The sequence below is a fragment of the Pimephales promelas genome, chromosome 12, assembly GCF_988280905.1.
Source record: "Pimephales promelas chromosome 12, fPimPro1.hap1.1, whole genome shotgun sequence".
Lineage (NCBI taxonomy): Eukaryota > Metazoa > Chordata > Actinopteri > Cypriniformes > Leuciscidae > Pimephales > Pimephales promelas.
The window spans coordinates 10985748-11011796 of record NC_142780.1 but is presented as its reverse complement, the minus strand read 5'-3'; the positions used below and the strand labels follow the sequence as shown (position 1 = coordinate 11011796).

The 26049-nt window shown below is 40.4% G+C and overlaps 2 protein-coding genes across 3 annotated transcripts in view; one reads left to right on the top strand and one right to left on the bottom strand.

Annotated features, from left to right (window-relative positions):
• dnah5 (dynein, axonemal, heavy chain 5) overlaps positions 1–4072 on the top strand; it is a 174692-nt gene extending 170620 nt beyond the window's left edge. For both annotated transcript variants that reach the window (XM_089117480.1, XM_089117479.1), the window contains exons 78-79: positions 1389–1620; positions 2875–4072. In XM_089117480.1, the coding sequence (XP_088973606.1) occupies positions 1389–1620; positions 2875–3026 (384 nt within the window). In that variant the 3' untranslated portion in view covers positions 3027–4072. The remainder of the gene's footprint in view (positions 1–1388; positions 1621–2874) is intronic.
• Positions 4073–5393: 1321 nt separating this feature from the next.
• Positions 5394–26049, bottom strand: part of adcy2a (adenylate cyclase 2a) — a 186986-nt gene continuing 166330 nt past the window's right edge. Inside the window, exons 20-25 of the mRNA XM_039694380.2 lie at positions 17192–17350; positions 16750–16896; positions 16386–16493; positions 15972–16086; positions 6789–6913; positions 5394–5829 (exon numbers count right to left, since the gene is read on the bottom strand). Of these exons, the coding sequence (XP_039550314.1) occupies positions 5677–5829; positions 6789–6913; positions 15972–16086; positions 16386–16493; positions 16750–16896; positions 17192–17350 (807 nt within the window). The 3' untranslated portion in view covers positions 5394–5676. The remainder of the gene's footprint in view (positions 5830–6788; positions 6914–15971; positions 16087–16385; positions 16494–16749; positions 16897–17191; positions 17351–26049) is intronic.

Genomic DNA, 26049 nt, shown 5'->3' with positions numbered 1-26049 from the left:
AAACATTTACTGGAAGCTACTTTAGGTTTATTTAATTATCCATAAATCCTGTTTTCATCAACAAAAAAAAAAAACATGATTTGCATGAAAAACATGATTGATGACAATTAAAAAAAAACGATTGTCTTTCAAGTATGATGCATCATGATTTTGAGGAAGGTTTATTTAAACAAACATCTCTTAATCATCATTGTATAACAGTGCATGAAATGTTATGCCCCCACAATAAAAAATACAGATCATTAAGCATTTAAATTATCATCGTAATAGTCATATTATTGGGAGATAATATTAGGAGTGACCTATTTATATGAATTATGTAATATTCTGCATTACTGTTATAAAAAAAAATGTAATTGATTTACATCATCAGCTATCAGAATTTCATTTTACTTTCTAGCCATATAAATATCAGCAAATGCACTAATTGCATCTTTTTGCTCAGTTTGGGCCTCTAAATATATATTAAATTCTAAATTATCAAGTGAGGTGCTCACTATATAATATGAGCCAATAAAGCCTGATGTATCAAATGTGATACTAAACAAAAAAAAAAAAACACCTATGCAAACTTTAAAAATATTTTGTCTAAAGGCTGAATAAACTGTTCCATAAACATATCTGAATTAACTGTTCCATATAAATATCAGCAAATGCACTAATTGCATCTTTTTGCTCAATTTGGGCCTCTGAATATATATTAAATTCTAAATTATCAAGTGAGGTGCTCACTATATCATATGAGCCAATAAAGCCTGATGTATCAAATGTGATACTAAAAAAAAAAAAAAAAAAAACACCTATGCAAACTTTAAAAATATTTTGTCTAAAGGCTGAATAAACTGTTCCGGTTAAAACAGTTTAGGCTGTAAGGGAACTGCTCAGTGGGGTGCATTCTAGCTATTGCCTTGGGGGTAAACAGCTTGCATGAAACAGGATTATTTTAATTAATATTGGGCACCCATCCTGTTTTATGTTCTCAGCTGTGTTTCTGTGCCAACACCTGCAGCTCTGAGAGTAAAATTAAGGGAAAGAACCCAGGCGCTTCATTGCGGGATACACTAAAAATGCCTGATTATATATATATATATATATATATATATATATATATATATATACATTTATTTATTTATATTTATTTATTTATTTTTTATTTATTTATCTATCACACAGTATATATCTGTCGTTTTAATTGAAGGCCAGGGAGGCATGTTTAACTTGGTTTGAGTTGAATAACGATATATATTGGGTGAATTTTATTGAATTACTCATACTATATATTTTTATATAGACATGCCAGTGTTTTTTTTTTTTTTTTCAGTTATATTATATTGAATTGTAATTATACATAGCAGATATATTCATTAATCATGTCTCTAACTCAACAGGAGATCACTCGTGCTAACAAGGGGTGGGCGTTGGACCGTATGGTTCTGTGTAATGAAGTTACTAAATGGATGAAGGATGACATCACGCAGCCTCCTTCAGAGGGGGTGTATGTCTATGGCCTCTACCTGGAAGGGGCCGGCTGGGACCGCAGAAACTGCAAGCTCATTGATTCCAAACCCAAAGTGCTGTTCGAGATGATGCCTGTGGTCAGGATGTACGCAGAGAACAATGGTGAGTTTTAAATATAAATAAAACACTTTAAGAATGCTTTAAGAATACCTCAATACTTTAAAATGCAAAGACAAACAGCAAACATTTGGTAAAACTGCAAGGGAAACATTTCAAATAAAGGAGTAGAACAACAAAATGCCATTTACAACTAATGGATAACCTTCTGATATTCCATCAGAAATAAATTACAAGAAAGAGGTGAAAAATGAAAGTGGGATGTTGTGTGGCACACTTTGTGGACCCAAGTTCTAAAGTCTGATTAATCTCCAATATACAGTCGCTGGTTGTAGAATAATCCCAGATTACCATCTTTAACCAGCCGATTCTAACTATATCTATATTTGGCTGAAACAGTAGAATGCTAGAGCATTATTTTTAGCATGCTAGAGCAGTTTCCCCAAACCCTGTTCCTGGAGGCACACCAACAGTAGACATTTTAGATATCACTCTTGCGTGTTTGATTAGGAAGAGTTTGAAAAAGTGTAGTGTTGGCTTGTCTCCAGGAACAGGGTTGGGAAACACTCTGCTAGAGATATAAACTTTTTGGTAACACTTTACTTGAAGGGGTGTGCATAAGACAGACATGACACCTTCATAATTATGATATGACACAATGGCCTCATGACAGCCAATGTCAAAACCAACCACCTGACAGTTTATTGTAATGTTAACCCATAAAGCTAAGTGGTTTCTTAAATGTAATTTCTTGATAATTAATCTGTTGTGTCATGTTTATGACATATTTATGACAGGTTGTGTTGTCTTAGTAATGTCAAGTTGTCATGACAAAGACACTGCAGATTATGATGTATTGGTTTATGTCAAGGTGTCATTAGCAAGACATCTCAAACAATGTCATATTTGCATTAAAAAATGTCATAATTGAGCAAATGACACTTAATGACAGTTTTCATTCAGTACACATGCATGACAACCTCCTTCATATTCATGACTTGTCATGTCATGATAATGAAGGTGTCATGTCAGTCTTATGCACACCCCTTCAAGTAAAGTCTTCAAGTAAAGTGTTATCGTGATATAAAGTCATTTGCAAGAAAGAAAAAAAAACTCAGCATTATGAGATGAAAAGACAGCAATTACTTTCATTTTTATTCCGTAGTGGAAACAGTCTTCCATAGATGTGTTCATTCGCTGCATTCATTTTGTATATTTTTAGTCATTTACCAAACACTTTTATATGAACATAATCGTTATCTTTCCTTCTATATGAACATAATCGTTATCTTTCCTCAGGTGTCAAAGATGTTCGCTTGTACTCAAGTCCAATATATAAGAAACCTGTTCGAACTGACCTGAACTATATCGCAGCTGTTGACCTGAAAACCAGTCAGCCTCCCGAATACTGGATCCTGAGAGGAGTGGCCCTGCTGTGTGACGTCAAATAATCATCTTTTAAAATGATCATCTACAAATGTGCCCTGATGGCTTTCTGATCTTTTTCTCTATTTTTTACCAATGTTTACCCTGAGCATCTGAATAAAACATGTACAGCTCTCAATTACACCACACATGCAAGAGCCTTGACATCTAAACCTGTGAATCCATCTTAAATATTGTTTAGTCACACATCGTCATATAGTTTTCCGAGTGCCTCTCAAGACCATCTGCTGTGTCTCGTCTTTAAATGCATGAACCTGTGGATTAAAGGCCGAATGTAAGCCTGCTGCTTAACAGCCCAGCTGAAGTGTATTCATGCTTGTCCTACAGTCATGTGTATTTTTCATCTCTGGTAACGAGATATGGGCTGTGTCCAAAATCACATACAGTATTTCCACATATGATAAAAGTAGTATGTCCGAATTCACAGTACTCAAAGTACCCGGATGACCTACTACTTCAGGCGAGATCCTAAATTGTGCAAAAGATTGACACTTTACTATCCCATTTTAGAATGGCAGTGAAGCGATGCATCTGATGCTAGTAGGTCGCATGATAATGATAAGTATGGGTTACATTAATAGTACACACATTCAGAGTGTAGATTACTTTTTTAGTGCTCACAAAGTAAGTTTAAAATAAGTACCTACTCAAGAAAGTATGCGTTTTTGGAGGCAGCCATTGTCCATCTAACCATATAATTCTTCACAGTATAAATTACTTTTTCTTTTTTTTTTCTTTTTTTTTTTGTCAAATGTCATCCTAGAACAGAAAAGAAAACTTCAAGCTTGTTTGAAACACAGGCCTGTACAACAAAGTTGAACAAATTAATGATTGGGTTGTATTATTGCAAGTTGACAAAATTAGATACATTTGTAATTATTTCTCAAGAAAATTACATTCAGTCACATGAAACATGAAGACGATGCGATTCTCTTCTCTTGAAAGCATGATCAACTTCATTAATGATGAAGAGAATTTTATGAAAATGAAAAGTTCATTCTAATTAAAATAGCTATATATATATATGAAGAGTTCAGATGCAAAAGCCTCTAAATGCCATTTGAAATTTTCTTCTTTAATGATGATTTTTATAAAACTTGTATATTTAAGTTCAGTAATTTCACTTAAATAACAATTAATAGGTAATTATCATTGCCATTTAAGTGAAATTACTGAACTTAAATATACAAGTTTTATAAAAATCATCATTAAAGAAGAAAATTTCAAATAGCATTTAGAGGCTTTTGCATCTGAACTCTTCATATATATATAGCAAATCATCATATAAATATTTTTATTAGATATTACACCAACAGATAAAGGCCATATGGAAATCTACATCTCTTGAATTAGAAAGAATCTAATTTTGTCCATCTCTAAAAATAAAGCATAGATCTCTAAACTCATTTAATTTGAAATGTCAGAGACGGGAAGTGCTTCAGAGATGTCACTGTGATCACAGCTGCTTGGTTCAACTTACTAAAGCTTTGTGGAACAGGTCCCAAGGAAACGGAATACAAAAACGTAAGAAATTTTCATTGCTTGCTGTTTGTAAAGATGTTTTAAAAGTTTGATTTTTTATTAAAAATCAAGTCTTGTACAGCTCTTTTATCTCATCATTGAAATTTAATTTCATAAAATCATAAAATAGCACTGTCGGTTTACAGCTAAGAGGTCCTTGCTTTGAGTCCCGACAGACCCAGGGTGACTTTCTGCTGGTATTTATGCTCCATTTTCACCCACAATTCCCCCCTTTGTCAAGACTGTTTCCCTGCTTATGGTCTGAGATCCCTAGCTGTGACTTTAGATCAATGAGATCCTGTCCAGAACTGACTCGAAACCTTTTCAAAGACATAGCCACATCAAGACCTTATTCATTTATCCAACTACAACTAAAAAAAAATGAATACATTAAAGGGGTAAATATAAAGTTGAAACAATCTGTTGTGCTGTTTCAGATGCTGTTTCATCCACTTGGGACAATAATACAACAGAGAAAATGTACAAACACCTCTCAGGACTTGACGATAGTGGTCCAGCACCAATTCACATAGATTGGCACGGAGGTTGCAAAGAGCAACTAAACAGTGCACTAGTTTTTTTTTTATGAAATACATAACGGGAAATATTTTCATTATGAATGAAAACATGACACAGACATACAAACATAGAATACTATATTACATTCACAACTGTTTGGCGCTACTCTCCAAAGCTACGTCTATATGCCAATGGTGTAAATATGTCACACATATCATGCACAGCATGTCAGTGACAACACAGAAAAGTTTAAGTACTAGCTTATTCCTGTAATATGCACTACAATATATCAAACCGTTGTCAATCATAAAAATAAAGATGCCCTCAAAAAAGACAAGTACATATAAAGTTTAATGAAGTTTTTAGAAAAGAAAAAGAAAAAAATGGTGTTAAAACATCAAAACACTTTTTGTTATATTTGGTTTTCTTACAAAATAATTGCTACCTATTTACAGTACCCTGTGCACAAACCCTGCCTATGAGATACGGTAGAAATGGTATCACTTCCAATACATCCAATATTTCGTGCATCTAAAACTAGGCACAATTATTTACAAATGTCTCTTTTATTCCTGTTTTGTAGATGTCCGCAGTTCATTGCATGTGTTGTATAATTCATGGCATTACATTCCCCTGGGATAAAGACCGGCTCATCTCAGTGTGGACGAAGTATGTTTTGAGCTCTCCTTTCCCTTTCACATTTATTATTCCTCTGCATGTGCACATGTAGCCTAACGTCTGCAAGATACGGCTCGTCTCTTCTGTAACCTGCAAACACATCCACAAGGGAATTAAATGTATTAATGAGTCATTACATTGCACTGTTCTGAATCTCACTGGTTTTACATGGAGCTACTTTACCTCGACTAATATATCTATTAAAAGGACTCGAGGCAATTTAAAGATTTTAAATCAACAAGAATTTATGGTTCTGTATCTTTTTTTATAAATTTCACAGATATACTGTATTGGGGGGGGGAAACACTCTGGTAACACTTTACTTAAAGGGGTGTGCATAAGACTTACATGATACCTTCATAATCATGACACGAGGGTTAATGCATGTTTATGACAACTGTCATTAAGTGTCATTCGCTCAATTATGACATTTTTAATGCAGATATGACATTGTTTGACATTGTTACTAATACATTATAGCCTGTCAGTGTCTTGGTAATGACCATTTGACATTACTAAGACAACACAACCTGTCATAAATATGTCATGAAAATGACATAGCAGATTAATGATCTGTCAGATCATTAATCTGCTAAGAAAGCACTTAGCTTTTAGCACTAGTCATGTGGTTGGTCTTGACATTGGCTGTCATGAGGCCATTATACATGTTAAGGACAAATTCAATGTGTCCCACTGTAGTTTAGGTCAAGAAAACATGACACAGTTATGATGACAGCCAATGTCTAAACCAAACATAATTAATCTGCTATGTCATGTTTATGACATATTTATGACTTGTGTTGTTGTTAGTAATGTCAAGTTGTCATGACAGGTTATAATGTATTGGTTTATGTCAAGTTGTCATAACAAAGACATCTCAAGCAATGTCATATCTATATTAAAAATGTCATAAGCGAATGACAGTTGTCATAAACATGCATAAAGCCTCCTTCATTCTCATGACATTGACATGACACCTTCACAATCATGACATGAAACGTCTTATGCACACCCCTTCAAGTAAAATGTTACCAAACATCGTATCTTACTTGTATTTTTCCCAGCACTCCTGTGCTGTCCATTCTGCTTGCGACATTCACTGTGTTGCCCCAGATGTCATACTGCGGTTTCTGAGCTCCAATCACCCCAGCTATTACAGGTCCATGATTAATACCTGCATATGGATGTTGATGCAGTATATAGGTTATTGTAAATTACATCTATTTCAGTTATGAAACTCTAGAGGGCGCAGGCTGTTTTTTACCTGCAATCTGCAAGCAATTGCATCATTACCACATGGCACAAGCTGATTGGCCTCTGCTGATCCTGCAGCCAATGACATTGCTTGCTCAACATTTAAACAGTCTAGTTCATTGTTTGCTGTAAGCTAGTCCTGCAGTGTGCTTTATGCAGAGCGTCAGCCCTGCAGTGTGCATAAATGCGGTGTCACTCAAATAAAAGTGAATAAAAGTCACTCAAAAGGCTTTTTCACTGTGGCTTCAGTCGACTTCACTTTTTTATGGGATGAGTAGTTCCTTTGCTCGGAAATGAAAATATGTACACAGGCTTGTACCTTTGACCTTTTTTGGATTTTCTCTTCGTTTTTTCACTCGAAATGACATGTCGTATGCTTATGTGTTCAGCCGTAGCTGGTTATCCTCAGACATGCTCTAATACTTAGACATGCTCTAAATGTCAATGGGAGAAATGAATGGGAAATTTACTTCCGGCACCAACGCTCTCTCGGGCTGATGCTCTAATAACTGCCGGTGCAAAATAAAAACAACAATTAAAGAGAGTCTTTGCGCTGATACACTATTAAAAGTTATTAATTCAGTAGGACAGAAGGCCTAGCTGTGAAATGCACGGCCCGCCACTGACTAATAGTAATAATGAGAGTTAGTTGACATGCAGTTGCAAAGTTTCTGTAGTCAACAGAATGTTCATAGGCCGATATATTTGTGGGATTGTCTCATAATGACTTTTTGGGTAACACTTTATTTTGATAGTCCACTTTAGACATTCTACTAACTGTAAGTAACTTTTCAACTACATGTCAACTAACTGTCATCAGAGTATTAGTAGACTGTCCACTTAATATCTGCTAACACTTTTTTTTTGTTGGTCCCCCAACAGACATTCCGCTGACTAACTTGGTAACTTGTAACTTGGCGACTACAAGTAAACTTATTCTCCTAACCCAAAGTCTAACACCTAACCATAACCTAATGGCGCTTTTCCACTGCATAGTACGGTACGGTTCGGTTCGGTACGGCTCACTTGTGGTGCTTTTCCACTGCATGGTACGGTACAGTACGGTTCGCTTCAGGTCGCTTTAAATGGTACCTGGTCTGTTGAGGTTCCAAGCGTACCGTACCGGTACTAAAATGTGGAGCCCGTTCTCATCCCAAAGCGCCATATAGGACGCTTTTGCAAAAGCGTAAATATCCAACGCACATGGCACCCTTTAACGTCAAATGAGACGCAGATATATTTGGACAGAAGGCGCCCCCTAGTGGTCTAACCCTTACCCTACACCATACCTAAACTTAACCATAACCGAAGCGTCTCATTAGACGTTAAAGGGTGCCATGTGCGTTGGATATTTACGCTTTTGCAAAAGCGTTGTATATGGCGCTTTGGGATGAGAATGCGTTGAAATGTGACGTGATTCGTGAAACACTGCAGATCACTGATTGGTCAGACAGAATCGTCACTACCAGCGTCACTACTAGCGTCATTGGATTTGCGACACGAGACACTTTTTTAGCAGTATTTTTGTTTTGCTGCCATCAGCCTCATTTTAAACACATTTTTCCGTCTAGCAGTTAAAAACAACCACATACCGAGAATCAGGAACATCATCCCCTCGATAGTCTCCATTGTTCCTGTGTTGTGGGTTTGAAAATGTGGCGCTTTTAAGATGATGTCATGGCAGTAGAGGCGCGCGCAAATAACGATCAGTCCCACACACTTTACTGCAGTGGAAACGCAAAGCGAGCCGAACTGTTCCGCGCCGAGTCGAAGCGTACTGAGCCGAACCGTACCGTACTATGCAGTGGAAAAGCACCATAACAGTCTACTGACAGTCTACTATAGACCATTTCACAAGATGTAAACAACACTGGTCCAGAAGCAATTCCTGTTTCAGTTTTTTAACACTACATAAAAGCTGGGATAAAATACAACCAACAGAACATTTAAAACTGAATCAAAAAGTTAAACAAACATCTTTAAGATGTTTTCTTTACATGTGAAATAAAGAAAACAGTTACAAACTGAAACAGGAAGTGTTTATGGACCAGTGTTGTTTACATCTTGTGAAATGGTCTATAATATACTAATACTCTAATGACAATTAGTTGACATGTAGTTGAAAAGTTACTTGTAATTAGTAGAACGTCTAAAGTGACTATCAAAATAAAGTGTAACCACTTTTGGTTTGCTCAGGAGGCTAACAGAACGTCTCTGGTTACGTATGTAACCTTAGTTCCCTGAAGGGAACGAGACGCTGCGTGTAAACGCCGTGGGAACGCCTCTGCGTGACGAGTCATGAAGCACGTATGAAATCTGTCCAATGGCGAGACGGAACGTCATAGGCGGGGTGACGTATCGACCAGGAAACTATAAAGCATCCCCGAAACACAAGCGCAACAGCTTCTGATAGGACTGAAGCAAGCGCTCACGGGCATGCTGGGAGTATGGCATAGACACGCAGCGTCTCGTTCCCTTCAGGGAACTAAGGTTACATACGTAACCAGAGACGTTCCCATTCAGGGAACTTCGAGCTGCGTGTAAACGCCGTGGGAACGCTAATACCAACGCCGCCATGCGAGCAGGTGTCCGTTGTATGAATATCAGAGTGCACATTCTGACGAAAGCATCTGAGCCCCAGGGGTGGAGCTGAAGTCCAGATGGTAAAACTTCACAAATGTGTGAGGTGAAGACCATCCTGCCGCCTCACAGATGTCACACAAGGGAACTCCTGATAAAAATGCCTTAGAGGCAGCCATACTCCGGGTTGAATGAGCCCGGACAGCCAAGGGAGAAGGCTGACCAGAGGACTCATAAGCAAGTGAAATGGCCTCGACCACCCACTTACTCATTCTCTGCTTAGACGCCGCAGAACCTCTATTAGGAGGCCCAAAGCAGACAAATAATTGTTCTGATTCCCTCCACAGGGCAGCTCTGTGGACATATGCGTCTAAGGCCCTCACCGGGCAGAGCAGATTTAGTTTCTCCTGGTCTGGTGTCCGAAACGGAGGAGGACAGAAGGCCTGTAGCACTATAGGTTTGACAACCGTAGTTGGAACCTTCGGAACATACCCTGGTCTAGGGAGGATGAAAGCCTTCGCCATACCGGGAGCAAATTCCAAGCACGAGGGGGAAACCGACAGCGCCTGAATATCTCCAATCCTCTTTAGGGAAGAGATGGCTAGGAGAAAGATGGTTTTGAGAGTAAGAAACTTCTCAGGCACCTCATCAATGGGCTCGAAAGGGGCTAAACAGAGCCCCTCCAACACAACCGCTAGATCCCAGGTCGGTACCCTCGTACGCACTACCGGCCTCAGCCTCAGGATACCACGAAGGAAACGGGTTACCAGGGGATGTCTCCCAAGAGAAGCTCCACTCAAAGGGACATGGTAAGCGGATAGGGCCGCCACGTACACCTTTAGTGTGGAGTACGATAACCCTGTGGAGAAGCGTTCCTGAAGGAATTCCAGCACTGCCGGCAACGGGCAGTTAACTGGATCCAACTGTCGCTCTCCACACCAAGAGGTGAACAGTTTCCACCTCGAGGCATACAACTTCCTCGTGGATGGGGCTCTGGACTGGAGGATGGTCTCCACGACCTCAGTCGAGAGACCTGAATCTATGAGCTGGGCCCCCTCAGAGGCCAAGCCCACAACCTCCACAGTTCCGGACGGGGGTGGAGTATCCCCCCGTCCGCTTGAGACAGAAGGTCCCTCCTGACCGGAATCTCCAGAGGAGGACCCTCGAGAAGGGAAATCAGGTCCGCAAACCATACCCTGGTTGGCCAACGGGGGGCCACCAGAAGTACACTGGCCCCCTCCTGGCGAATCCTTTCCAGAACCCCTGGGAGCAGAGCAATCGGGGGAAAAGCGTACAGGGGTGCCCTCGGCCACTCCTGTACCAACGCATCCAGCCCCAATGGAGCTGGAGGACTCAGGGAAAACCACAGCGGGCAGTGTGAGTTCTCCCTGGACGCAAAGAGGTCCACTTCGGCCCGACCGAAGTGTCTCCAAAGGAGCTCCACCACCTCGGGGTGAAGTCTCCACTCCCCGGGCCTCGGCCCCTGCCTCGACAGGATGTCCGCTCCCCGATTTAAGTATCCTGGGATATAAATCGCTCTCAGCGACCGAAGTTTCCCCTGGGACCACAACAGGATCTGGCGCGCCAGCTTGTACAATGGACGTGAGCGCAGACCCCCCTGGTGGTTTATGTAAGAGACCACAGACATGTTGTCTGACCGGACAAGAACATGATGATCTCTGAGGTCTGGGAGAAAGTGTTTCAAAGCCTGAAACACCGCCATCATCTCTAGACAATTTATATGCCATCGGAGATGATGGTCTTGCCACAGCCCGCGGGCCGAGCGACCACTCATGATCGCTCCCCAGCCCGTGAGAGAGGCATCCGTCGTCACCGTTACCCGGCGACACGGAGTTCCCAGCGCAGGTCCCAGGGACAGGAACCAAGGTTCTTTCCACATAGCCAGGGCACGGAGACCACGTCGCGTGACCTTGATCTTGCGGAGCGGGTTTCCCCTCGGGGAGAACCCCTTGGTCCTGAGCCACCACTGTAGTGGTCTCATGTACAGCAGGCCGCACGGTAACACGTTGGATGCTGCTGCCATCAGACCCAGAATTCTCTGGAATTCCTTTACAGTGAGTGACTGGCCTAGCTTCACTTGCGTGACAGTCGAGATAATCGAGGCTATACGAGCCGGCGACAGACGTGCCTGCATCGTCGTCGAATCCCATACCACGCCTAGAAAAGTGGTCCGCTGAACTGGCGAAAGCACACTCTTCTTGGCGTTGAGTCTCAACCCCAACCTTCTGATGTGGGCGAGGACGGCATCTCGATGCCGAATCGCCTGATGCTCTGATTGAGCCAGAATCAACCAATCGTCGATGTAATTTAAAATGCGAATGCCCTGGAGATGCAGCGGAGCCAAGGCCGCGTCCATGCATTTCGTGAAGGTTCGAGGAGATAACGCTAGGCCGAATGGAAGGACCCGATATTGGTACGCTTCGCCCCCAAAAGCGAACCTCAGGAACTTCCGATGTTGCGGAAGGATGGAGATATGGAAGTACGCGTCTTTTAGGTCTATCGTGACAAACCAGTCCTCGGACCTGATCTGTGACACGATCTGCTTGAGAGTCAGCATTTTGAACTTGAGCTTCCCTACTGACTGATTTAAGAGGCGCAGGTCTAAAATCGGGCGCAGCCCCCCATCCTTCTTCGGAACAATGAAGTACCGGCTGTAATACCCCAGCTCTCTGTCGGGAGGAAGAACTCGTTCTATCGCCCCCTTCATTAGCAGAGCTTTCACTTCTTGTTCCATAACCAGAGCCTGCTCGGGGGTCACCACTGTGGGCAAAATCCCCCGAAAACGAGGTGGACGCGACCTGAACTGGATCGCGTACCCGCGTTCGATAGTCTGCAGGACCCAACGAGATATATTTGGAAGACTTCCCCATTCTACCAGAAATTCTACTAAGGGTACCAGCCTCTCGAGACTGGCCTCTGGAGTAGTTTTTAAAACAGAAACAGCGCCCTGTGACCGCGCACAGGCAGGGTTCAACGACCGTTCTGTATCGCTCCTCGGAGCAAACGAGCGTCCCTCGGGAAATCGCTCGCTGGGACCGTCTGCACGCCCCATTACAGGCAGGGTTGGCAGAACGAACCCCTGAGGGCACCGAGAGAGAGCGGGCGCCGGATTCAGCGCCGAACACCTCTGTCTCACGGTGGGGACCACCCTCAGTAGCCTGACACCAGTGGCGTCAGGACTTCTTCGACGAAGCCTTCCTGGCGACAATAACCGTCCTCAGATCGGTTCTATCCCGGGAAGACCTCGCCTGAGAACGCCGCGTCTCAGCCCAGTTTTGCTGGGGAGGAGCCCGAGACGCGACGCTCTTCTTCTGCTGCGCCCTATGCGAGGAACCCGACGGGCGGGGCTGCTCTCGCCCAGCAGCCCCCGAAGGATGAGTACGGACGGGGAGACATTTCTGGAGCGCCGCTGCCTGCTTTTTTCCCTCTTGGAATCTCTCAATCACTGCGTTCACAGAACCACCAAAAAGACCTTCGGTCGACAGCGGCGCATCCAGGAGAAAAGCTTTATCTTTCTCCTTCATATTAGCCAGATTTAGCCATAAATGCCTCTCCGTGGCCACCAGGGCTGCCATAGAGCGGCCGACTGATCTGGCCGTCTCCTTGGTGGCACGGAGAGAAATATCTGCCGCCTGACGCAGCTCATTAATCACGTCAGTGCTGACGACCTCCCCCTCGCTCATATCCTTCAGCAGATCTGCTTGATACGCCTGGAGGATGGCCATCGTATGCAAGCAAGATGCTGCCTGTCCCGCCGCTGAATAAGCTTTGCCCACCAAAACCGAAGTATTTCTGAGTGGCTTGGTGGGCAACGCCGGTGTTTTAAAAGACGATGCCGTCTCAGGAGAAAGATGGCTCGCCAAAACTTCCTCCATCCTCGGCATCGCCCCATAACCGTGTCCCCTAGACCCAGCAATATTAGCGTACATAGAGGTCTGTTGTGTCAAAATTCTAGCTGACACTGGTTTGTTCCACGATCTACACACCTCGGTGTGTAGATCGGGAAAAAATGGCAAACACCGGCGTGGAGGTAGTGAGTGTGATTTTAAAAATCTCTCATCCATTTTACTTTTTACTCTCGACTCTTGTTTTTCAACTGGCCATTCAATGGTTAATTTTTCCACAGCCCGAGTCAAAACCTCCATCAGCTCTACATTCGCGGGAGACTGGGATGGCGAGTCCCCGATCTCCACTGAGTCCATAGACTCTGCATCCACACTTTCAACATCCAGCTCCTCAGAACTGGATAATTGAAGTGATGGCGCCTCAGCCCGGGCAGGAGAAACCGCAACGCGGACCCCCGCAGCGAGAACTGAGGCACTGGATCTACCAGGTAAGGGCAGAGAAAGGGCGGGGCCCGTCTCAATCCCCGCTGATAGATCCATCTGCGAACCCCACGACGCAAGCCTTCGCTGTGCCTCGGCAGCAGCGGGACCCGAGCCGCGGGGAGCACGCACCGAACCACTCTCCTCGAAGAGTGCCCGGCGGGAGCGAAGTGTCTTCATGGACAGACACTCGCAGTGCTCACAGCCGGCCCCCTCGAGAGCCGACTGAGCATGCTGCACTCCCAAACAAACAACACACAGATCGTGTGTATCCCCACCCGTGATGAAGCGAGGGCAGGGATGAACACACTTTCTGAAATTCTGCTGTTGTTTGCTCGCCATATTTTCCAATATATATATATATACAATATCAGACAGACAGACAATATTCATACATAGAGCGCTTGTGAAGACTCAGAAGCTGTTGCGCTTGTGTTTCGGGGATGCTTTATAGTTTCCTGGTCGATACGTCACCCCGCCTATGACGTTCCGTCTCGCCATTGGACAGATTTCATACGTGCTTCATGACTCGTCACGCAGAGGCGTTCCCACGGCGTTTACACGCAGCTCGAAGTTCCCTGAATGGGAACTTTCGGAAGATTTATATCAATGAATGGGAATGATAGATGAACGCTGTAATACTAATGTTGTTCACCCAAACAAAAAATAATTTTAGGTCTCATAGATTTAAATCTGTGAATATGGTTCAATAGACTTACTACTGAAAAAAATGCAGGAGGAGACAGTGATGAAGCCAATAAGTATATGGGGGTGATTAGAAGGGCATGGTGGACACAGAGGGCAAGGGGCAATTTTGGCCATATACAGTATATATTTGCAAATAAATCTGCAATCTCCAAAAAGCTAATTCAAATATATTTATCCTAATGATGTTGAAAACATTTGCTTAAAACCCAATTAATCGCTGTTCATTTGTATTATTTGTCTCTTTTTAAATAATACATAATATATAAGACACACTTAACCCTCTGGGCTTCTTCGGTCAAAAATGACCGAAAACTGTTACGTTTTGAAATGTTTCATTTTTTTTCTTGATCGGATCGGGCTGAAACTTGGTGACTTTTGTTGCATTACCTATATGAACACACAAAAAAATCAAGGAGATGATTCTGATTTGTTAAAGGGTCGTAAAAAAAAAAAGTCACACTTAGCTTCCTCCCGGTCAAAAATGACCGACATAGGAAATGAATGGGAAATACGAAAAAACAGGAAAACTCAGAGAAACTTTTGGTGGTACAAGCTACAGATCAGCAACTGTGCAGAAAAAAAGTGTACAGCAATGGGTGACACTCTAGAACATCAAGAGTGCAAAAAACCCCACACACACACGCACACAAACACACACACTACACAGATAAACTGGCAAGACTGCACCAGCAAATTTGTAGAATATGAAAAATAAAATCAATAAATGAGAAAAAAAATCTTGCTCAAATGCGCACTCACACACACACGCACACAGTCATGAGAAATCATGTCTAAACCAACAAAAAGAATCAAAAAGCCTTTCTATGTATTTGAATAGGAAGCTATAGGCAGCCTACAGGCTGTACAGGACATTGCACACATGTAACTATTTTTTAAAGCCACTAGGTGGCGCTCTTCTACTTGAATTATTTTATTTTTTTTATTAGCTGACACTCTATTTTGATGTGAAATGTTGTATTTATTGAAAAAAAAATATATATATATATAAAATAAAAATATGTATATTAATTCTAATGGAAAAAATAGCTCATAAAAATTATATAATTAATGCAAAGTATCATAAAAAATAATATATCAGAAAATATTATAGAACAAAAATATATTTGAATGGTTATCCTGGGAAGAAGTAAAGTTAAATTTTAAGGCTTCGTCCGTTTTTGACCGGGAGAAAGCTAAGTGTAACCCATTTACGAAGAAGCCCAGAGGGTTAAAGACTCATACTGCAGCATTTTAAACAGAGACATGGCCATTGCATCCCTGTATATTCTTCATAAGCATTTGATGCTCAGACCCCAATAATAGTAGTCTTTTGCTTTCACTCACCCACTCTGAGTTTGAAGTCATTGAAGGAATGTTTATTGATGACATCAAGCTTCCCCACTAGTGCAAAGGCAAACTCCAGCATGGTACCAATGTGCATGTACTGCCTGTCATGCTCCTAGAAACATGAACGGCCAAAACAATGGGTTAAACTTTATTTTAGTTCACTTTAGACGTTCTACCAACTATGAATAAAAAGTGTTACCAAACAATGAACTCACACCAATGATTTACTTAATATATCTTAATAGTGTAGAATTGGACTCCAAAATTTTACAAGAATTACAAGAAAATTGTATTAAATGAATTAAAGTAGACAAACTCACTTTGATAGGAATCCCACTATTTTTCCCACACACACAAAAAAAAAAGTATAATTTGACAGACAGGTTGATTGAATCCATACATTCCTAATACCTGAGTATATTCTGGCCCTGGGCTGGCATTAAGTCCAGTGGCTGCCATATATGTGCTTCCAATGGTCTTTATCTTCTCCACTCCACTGAACTTTGGCTTAGAGAGCAACTACACAGGAAATACAACATAACCATACAGTTAACATCAACCAAACAATCAAAACTGCTTTGTGAAAAGGGACTGCATCATGGCAATATTTATTTTTAGACAAAATAATATGAATTTCATGGGCGAATGCAATTCTATAGCAAACCAGCAGCATTTGCACACCACAGTTTGAAGTACACTTCAATGGGAAAAAGTTAAAGAGTAAAAAAGGAAACAGCTATTTTTTTCCTACAAAATACATGAAGCAATATGTTACCTCATCAAAGTCTGCAATGATCTCGTTGAGCAGTCTGAGGCACTCAAGACCCTCCTTGTTTACGTCGGATTCTGTGTAAAACTCTTTGAAGTCCGGGATAGAAGCAAACATCACACACACCAGGTCATATGATTGGTGATACAGATCCTGTCATTCACAGAGGAAAAGGAAGCTGAGGTATAAAATATCTGAAGACTGACTTTCAAACTAAACAAAGAAAAAAAAAACATTATTTTAAAAGTGTAATCTCAACCAATTTTCCCTCAAAACTTTTACATGATGGAAGTCGGTATGAAAGTATTAGGACATATTACAACTTTGCGGTACACCTTTGAAGTACAATAATAGTATTGCATTCTATTTTCAGCATGTTATGAATCTGGATGCATACAAACAGTAAACAAATTGCAGTACATCTTATTATTGTTCTTTCCATTCTCACCTCGTTCTTCCAGTTCCTGGCCAGGAAGTGCTCTGCTACATGGGCTGGCAGAACATTCTCCAGCAGAACGCGATTGAGATTTTCCATGGTTTCTATTTCCTCACATTCCTTCTTGAATTTGTTCTTCCACAGGAAATCCAACCTACAGTAATATTCATTCTGTTACAAGAGGACACAGAGGTAAAGAGACTGGAGGTCACAGCGCTATTTCAGTTACAAACACCACACAGAGCATCTTTATTTTTAAAAGAAAATCTTATTCTCAAAACACAACACATGTTTAAAACTTTGGTTCCCTTTGGAATGGGAATTTCATCCCTCTAGGACACTTTGGGTAATTTTTTTCTGCCCGTCACTCTTCAAGCACTTCAAAACACGACAATGAACTTGACATTGGATGGCGAAAGCCTATGACGTACTACTGGTGCGACCGGGAGTATGAAAGGACGCCCGTAGAACAAGTCATCAGCTCTTTGTCTTTGGGACCCTTTTGTCTCAGTGTGTGAGAAATATTGGGAGCAGAATAAGTGCTGTCAGCTCTTGAGGGAAATGTATATGAAGAGTTCAGATGCAAAAGCCTCTAAGTGCCATTTGAAGTTCTCTTCTAGAATAATCATTTTTATCAAGCTTGTATATTTAAATTCAGTAATTTCACTTAAATGGCAATGAAGATTACCTATGAATTGCCATTTAAGTGAAATTACTGAACTTAAATATACAAGCTTGATAAAAATGAACATTCTTGAAGAAAATTTCAATTGGCATTTAGAAGCTTTTGCATCTGAACTCTTCATATATATATATATACATATACGCACTGTGATGAGTCATGGTGGGGAGCTCTGCTCTGGCTTGATTATCTTCTTTAGGGACCAGAATCAAGCTTTTGCACCTCACGTTTATGACATTGCGTTTGCTGAGGCAGCGAAAAGGTTTCGGATCGCAGGGAAAGCAGAGATGAACTGATGGCGAGCAAACAATAGTGTGTTCCTTCCTGCCCTTGCTACTTCACAGGCAGGGATACAAATGCGTTTTGCATAGTTTGTTTGGGAGTGGAGAATAGTACGGTGGCCGAGAGAGCTCACCGCGCTGCAACCTGATGAAGACGAATGCAAATTCAAAAAAAACGTTTGCAACTATAAAAACGCATTCAAATACAAAAATACATCCGCAAATTAAGAAAAACATCTTCATCCGTTTCACAACACAACCAAATACAGAAACGCGCTGCAAATAACACGGTCCACAACGGAAATGTTTCCGGGGAACCAAATAAGTGACGGACCCGACTGGGACTTGCTTATTGCTCGCGAGCTTCCCTATGCCCTACTCCCTTCAAAGGGCAGATGGCAAAGCTCTTCAAGTGGGAATTTGGCGTGAGCATGACACCTAGTGTGTCATTTATGTAGCCGTTTGGCACTTGATGAAGGGATCAACAACAGACAACGTAACAACGCAGCACTTTGTCCATCAGCTGTATAGCTGTTCTGACGACAGAAATATAATGATTAACATAACGGTTGCAAATAAATTATTCATTTTTTATTTTTACTTTATAAAAATCTGTTAAAATATCCGTTTTATATATCTGTATGTCAGTGCCATACATTACCTAACATTTTTAGGAAACTCGGGTCGGGTCCGTCACTTATTTGGTTCCCCGGAAACATTTCCGTTGTGGACCGTGTTATTTGCAGCGCGTTTCTGTATTTGGTTGTGTTGTGAGTAGAGCACAGGTGTGTTGTGGAACTGATGAAGATGTTTTTCTTAATTTGCGGATGTGTTTTTGTATTTGAATGCGTTTTTATAGTTGCACACGTTTTTTTGAAGTTGCATTCGTCTTCAGGTTGCAGCGCGGTGAGCTCTCTCCATTACAAGAGATTACTACTTGCCAGATTACCACATGCTCTGCTCCTGAGTTTCACTGTTCGAGGATGATGGTCAGGTTCGAAAAATAATGTTGGTGGAGGGGTTCAAGACGGACTCAGTCTTTTCCCTTCCCTCACCCACGGAATTCAGCGCTCTCGCTTTGGTTTCGCAAACCTGAGTTGCGGTTTCTTCGGCCTTGAGTGAGAGCCCGTTGCTTCAGCTGTCTAGCTGTGAGGAGGTAAATGTGCTGAGAATCGATGCAGGGGGAAATCGAGGACTTGCCATCCTTGTCCTCTGCTCTTGAGGGGGATGGCTGTGTTCATTCATAGAAATTCCCAGAGTGTACAGGAATGTGGTATAGGGTTTTGGTCCGCCCCTGTTGACTTTTGTTCTTGAGGGAAGAAAGTCTTATGCAATAAAGTATGTAGTGACTCGTATCTTGCGTTTGCCTTGTCAACGCATAGATTACGAGTCTGTAGAGAATATATAATGTGGAGGGAATTGAGCAGATGGGAGACTCCCTTTCTCTCATTTTTTTTTTCACTGCAAACTAATGATGTGTAATTATGCAAGCTTTGAAACTATTCTTAAAACTATTCTATATATTCTGCCTTTCATCCAGACCATGTTTACTTGTCCGATTGATAATTGGCTGCATTTAATTAAATGATCAATTCGTTCCTGAGACTTTGAGGAGTTAGATGTAATTCAGATTTCCATGTATTATATTTGTTGTAGTGCAGGGCGCTTTTCTTCCCTGTACCCAATACAGCACAATAGAATGCAATTGAAGAAGAATGGGGGACTATTTCTATTCCGTGAAGACCCACTTCTTCAATGGTTGTATTTTTTGTGAGTAAACTTTAAACATTATTTATATGAGTATGGGCAGTACCACACTTTGTTTGTGTTTGGTTTTTAGTACAGAGTGGTATTGTATCTAAATACAATATAGAATAAAATTGAAGAAGAATGGGCTATTTCACGACTCACTTCCCACTTCTTCAATTGCTGTTTAAAGGCATATGAGGAGTACCGCGCTTTGTACAATAACAGATTTAAGAAATAGAAACGTAGAGTGATATTTTCTCCTGTACCTAATACAGTTCCATGGATTATAATTGGACAATAATAGGCTATTCCGCTGCTAGCATCCCACTTCTTCAACTGCTGTGAATGCACAGTTTATAAGTAGTACCGCATTTTGCTTTCCTATTTCTTATATCTGTTCTAGTACAGAGTTGTATTTCCCCTGTAGCTGATACAGCACTATTGATTACAATTGAAGAAGAATGGGCTATTCCACTAAATGGGCTAGTCCACTGATTAGAATACACACTTTTAGTACTCTAATTCCAGCGCTCGACTGCACCATTGGAAGAATAATGACAGGGCTGGATCGACCTCCTTCCTGTCAGGTGAACATCCCTTCAGTATTTGCGTTCTAAGCAAACTCAGCTCAGGGCAGGATTCAGAAGCTGTTGAGAAATCCTCCATAGACAGAAGGTAATCCAGAGAAGACTACAGCACCAGGACGGTACACAATGTCACAAGAAAAACCCAGCAGCCGGGCTGACCACCTCACTACTCTCATTCCAGCACGTCCAATTCCTTTTGTAGCCAGCAAAGTGGTTAATGCTTTGTGACCTGTTTGTGGCGTAAAGTGATGTCCCCACAAGGGAGAACGCCGTTTCTTTACTGGCTAAGGCCTCTTTTTTCCACTGTGGAGTATTTTCTTTCAGCCACAATGAGGCAAAGGAAACAATGTATTCTACATCATCTGCGTGGAGTCGTGTCAACACCCCTCTAAGACCATAGTCCGATGCATCAGTAGACATGATAGTTGGAAGACTAGGATCAAAGAGCATGAGAACTGGGCTCTCAACCAGCCCTGCTTTCAATTTATTAAAGCATGTTTCTGCTTATGCAGGCCATTCAAACAAAAATCTAAGTTGCATTTCTCAGAAGAGAACACAATGATTCCTAAAACAGGAAAGGCTGTATAATGTCTCTGGCAGAATAACTGCAGAGCCGGTATCCACTACAAACTCAGTCTCCATAGACAGGCCTATCTCAGTAGAAATGTGCACTAGACATTTAATCCTGTCTGTAGAATTGTCACAGTTTGTATCGCAGATGTGCACTTCGGGCAAAACTTCATGGACTAGTGTTGACGATTGGCAAATTGAATTATTAATGAAACTGGTTAATTACTGCAGCACCAACCTGAGACTTTCTCTGATATGGTATGCAGCTTGAGCTTTCGACATAAGGAATTAGTCACGATAGCTGCTGGTGTGTACCTCTGGAATGGGGACTCATTTAGAGTCTTTGGGTCTCATTCATGAAACATTCGTAAATATACGAGTAAATATGAGAGTGATTTGCGCGTAAAGAGACCTTCCTGAAAACTCTTCTCCTGATTCACAAATACTTCGTAAACCTCAGATGTGATAGTGAAACGTGAGTGTGTGTTCCAATGAATTCCAGTGAATTCCAACTAGTCGTAAATGGGATGCACGTTCATTCTCAATTACCATAAATCCCGCCCATTATGCGAATGAAAAAGAAAGATTTCTCAGATGCAGAAATTTAAGTTGTATTATCAGAAGTTCATTCAAAACGGCACAGTTTATTTTCAAGCGTACATAGTGGCGTATGATGTCCTAAAAAAGGCAGCATCTTGGCAGCATATTACAGATGCAGTTAATGGAGTTTCATCTGTTAATCGAACAGTCCCAGAAATCAGAAGAAAATGGTTCAACATTAAGCTTGACAGCAAAAAACTAATTAGTTCACTTCGGAAAAATCGTATTCAAAGTGGAAACCGCCATCGATCACCAGATCTGTTATGGCTCTCATAATAATCGTATATAATTACTACTATATAAAATATTTTTTTCAAAATGCTGTTTAAATATGTACCCGATTAAGGTGAATTAAAATGCAGCCTTATTAATGAGCAAAACGTTCGGACGTTAAGCGCACCATTTATGCGTGGCTGGGAGCAGATGAAGATTTCTTGCGTATCAGCTAACATTTGGAAAATACGAACATTTTAATGAATCCGAAAATTTACGCCAGAACCACTTTACACACGATTTACACACAAATTCGTTCTGCTCGTGTTACATGAATGAGACCTTTTGAGTTTAATGTCAGCCAATGAGGCACTTTAGCATGGAAGCGTGTGCATTCGTTCCCCAAAGTGTCCCCAAAATGGATGCAGTGTGAGTTCCCATTCGAAAGGGAATGTAACCATGTAACATCATTCGTATAACCATGATTCCCAGAGAAGGGGAACGAGACACTGCATCTCCTTGCCATGCTTTCAGATATTCTTGCACACATCTTCTTCAAACAAGAGGTGATGACATGTTCTACAGGTGCCCTTTTATACTCCAAGTTGCACCAGTAGTACGTCACAAGCTGTCGTTGCCCAATATCAAGTTTATTGACGCATTTTCACACATGCTCCAGAGACCGGTCATTACCCAAAGTGTCCCCAAGGGGATGCAGTGTCTCATTCCGCTTCGCGGGGAACCATGTTTACATACATATCCTTTCTTATATTCACCAGGGTTGGGTTTGCTTGATAAAAAAATTTAGTCAATAACAGTAATATTGTAAAATATTAATACCAACATTGAAAATTCTGTCATACTTTACTCAATCTCATTCAAGGTTTGGAACAACTTGAGAGTATTTCTTCTGTTGATTAACAGCATTCTTCACAATATCTTGCTTTTAGTTCAACGGAAGAAAAAAACTCTAGGAACAACTTGAGGGTGAATAAATGGTGATAGAATTCTCATTGTTGGGTGAAATATCCTTTTAATATTTCAAATGAAATGTTTTCTATTGTTATATATCTCAAATTGATATTTTTCTGTGCAAAGCTCAATTTTCAGCAGCCATTACTCCAGTCTTTAGCGTCACATTATCCTTAAGAAATAACTCTAAAATGCTGATTTGGAAACCCTCTTGTTGTGCTGCTTAATAAGTGTGGGAACCACAATTCAGTGTCTTTAATTCTTTGAACAAAAAAGTTTAAAAAAATGCATTTACTGGAAATCATTTGTAACATTATAAGTGTATTTACAGTCATTTGTATTTTACAATGTAATGGGTCCTTGCTAAATAAAAGTAGAAATTAAAAAAGAAAAAACAATGATGAGAAAAATCATGGTGATAAGCAAAACAAATTACAAACAAACCAATATTGAATCCTAGTACATATTTTTTCTTTTTAATAATTAGCTTTCACAGAACATGTATTATGACACTTTAGTCTAAACCTGGAGACAGTGAAACATAAAAGAAAGAAACAAACTGTTGAAGGAAAATAAATCTAAATCTACTGGATTTACCACAACTTCTGGATAAATTGATCATAAAATGATGACAATTATAGATAAACAAATAAACAAGTTAAACATGTTTTCATGCCATTCATTGCATGGTGGGAAGAGAGTTTGAATCCTTATTTTAAAGGGTTAGTTCACCCAACAATTTAAATTACATTTACTCACCCTCATGTCGTTCCAAATCCGTAAGACTTTTGTTCACCTTTGAAACACAAATGAAGATATTTTAAATAAAATTGAGAGATTTTTGTCCCTCCATTGACATCTACGCAACGACTACTTTGACGCTTCAAAAATATAGTAAAACTAATCCATATGTATCTGGCGGTTTAGTTTTATGAATAAACAATCACTTTATATGATGAAGTGATTTAATTTAGGCTTTTATTCATGTATAAACTTTAATCAGTGTACATAAACAGAAGCTCAACCATACTTGCTTGACACACGAGAACAAACCTCACTGGTTCTTGTGGAAGCTCAAACATGCACATGAGAATGAACCTCAATGGTTCTCGCATGTCACGTAAGCATGCTCGAGCTTCCGTTGATCATTACTGAAGTATGCGTTGATTAATGTTTACATGTGAATAAAAGCCTAAATTTAATCTTTCCATCATATAAAATATTCATGATTTCATCGTGTTTCTTCAGGAAATTTGGATTAAACCGCCTGATTCACACAGATTTATTTTGTCAATGGAGGGACAGAAATCTCTCAGATTTCATAATAAATATCTTCATTTGTGTTCCAAAGATGAAAAAAAGTCTTACAGATTTGGAACAACATGAAGGTGAGTAAATTGTAAATGTTTATGGTGAATTAACCCTTTGACACCTTTATTTGGTGACAATAACCTTCAAATGCTTGCTAAACATTTACAAAATCAAATGTCATATGGCAAACTCTTTCAGAATATATATATATATATATATATATATATATATATATATATATATATATATATATATATATATATATATATTTATTTATACAGTACTGGGTTTCTTTATCATTGATCAGATTACACTGTCAATTGCATTCTCATCATTACAATTCTTCTTGACATCTATCTACTGTATGACCGGCATGCAAGGTTTGAACTCCCGCTCTGGATCCTATCCGTAAAAGGTCTTAATTCTTAATTCCATAATTCTGGAGGATCTGGCCATTGAGAACCTTTGGAAAAGTATAAACCTGAATTGTGATAAGTTATGTAGATCATCCAATTCATTGTTGTCAGTATTTCCCTAATTCCATATAATTCCTTATATTCTAATAAATTGCCATAATTTATTTATTTTATATATATATATATATATATATATATATGTTATTGAAATTATTACTGTTATTGAAATTATTACTGTTATTGAAATTACTTTGAATTATATATATATATATATATATATATATATATATGCAAAATATTACCATTTAAAAACACTGATCGACAAGGAGATTCACAGTGACCACATATTAAACTATACATAAAATTAAAAAATGCATTACTTATAGTTACATTTATTTGTCATTGCAATTCAACCCCAAGGGTTCTTAATTTATTGCAAGTAGGTATAGAAAACTGCACTCTTGTCCCTTTAATAAACAGAGTGGGATCTGTGATTGCTTTGTAACATAAGCCACAAGAAGGAAATGAACAGACTTATAAAGAAGTGAATTAAATCAACACGCCTGTCTGAAATTACATGGACAAGAGAGGTTGGACAAACAACCTGAGGAGAGTGGCCCTGAATATCAATCTGTCCATCTACTCTTCTACGCTATAAAAAAAAAAAATACAGCTCAAGTTCAGACTATATGGTTTGGTCACACTGCATTATTAAAAACAGTAATACTAATTAACTACATGTACTGAAACATCCATGCACTCAAGGTCAGAGTTCCCTTTCGAAGGGAACTTCGAACTGCGTCAAGCACTATGGGGAAACACCTCAGCGTGACTCATGACTGAAATACTGTAGAATCACGACAATCCTATTGGCCGGTGTCAGCCATGATGTCATGCTCTAGCGCGACCAGGAAGTATAAGAGGAGAGCCTAGACAACATGTCGTCCACTCTTTTCGTCTTCAGGGACTGTTTCACTATGAAACTGAAACTATGGCAAACAAGGGAAGCCTGCCGACCCGTGTGAGAGGTTTCCTGAGAGGCTACCTTTGTGGCTTTGTCTGGGTGAAGAGCACGCACGCTCTGTTCTCGAGGACAAGCGCTCCGCTTTTTTCTCAATGAGAGCGCTCCGTTCTCGTCAGTCTTTTTTCTCGAGGGAGGATTGACAGTTATCTTTCTTCGCGGTTTGGGTCCCCGCTCGTGCCAAGGCCGAGAGGAGACTAAGATCGCGGGGATCTCAGAGGGAGCTCGTTGACGAGTTTGAGAGAGGAGTGAATCTCCCAGAATCGTTGACGGGTGACGAGAATGGACTGTTGGGCGGGGATGCGCGCTCTGACGCATCCTCTCGTCCAACAGTCAGTGCTCTACTGAAAGCGCCGGCCAGGCTGAAAAAAAAAAGGAAATAATGCCATGGCAGCACGTCAGAGGGGAAGCGTTCAAGAAAAATAATAATAATAATCTTGATGAGCGCTTTCTCTCTGGTCAAACCAG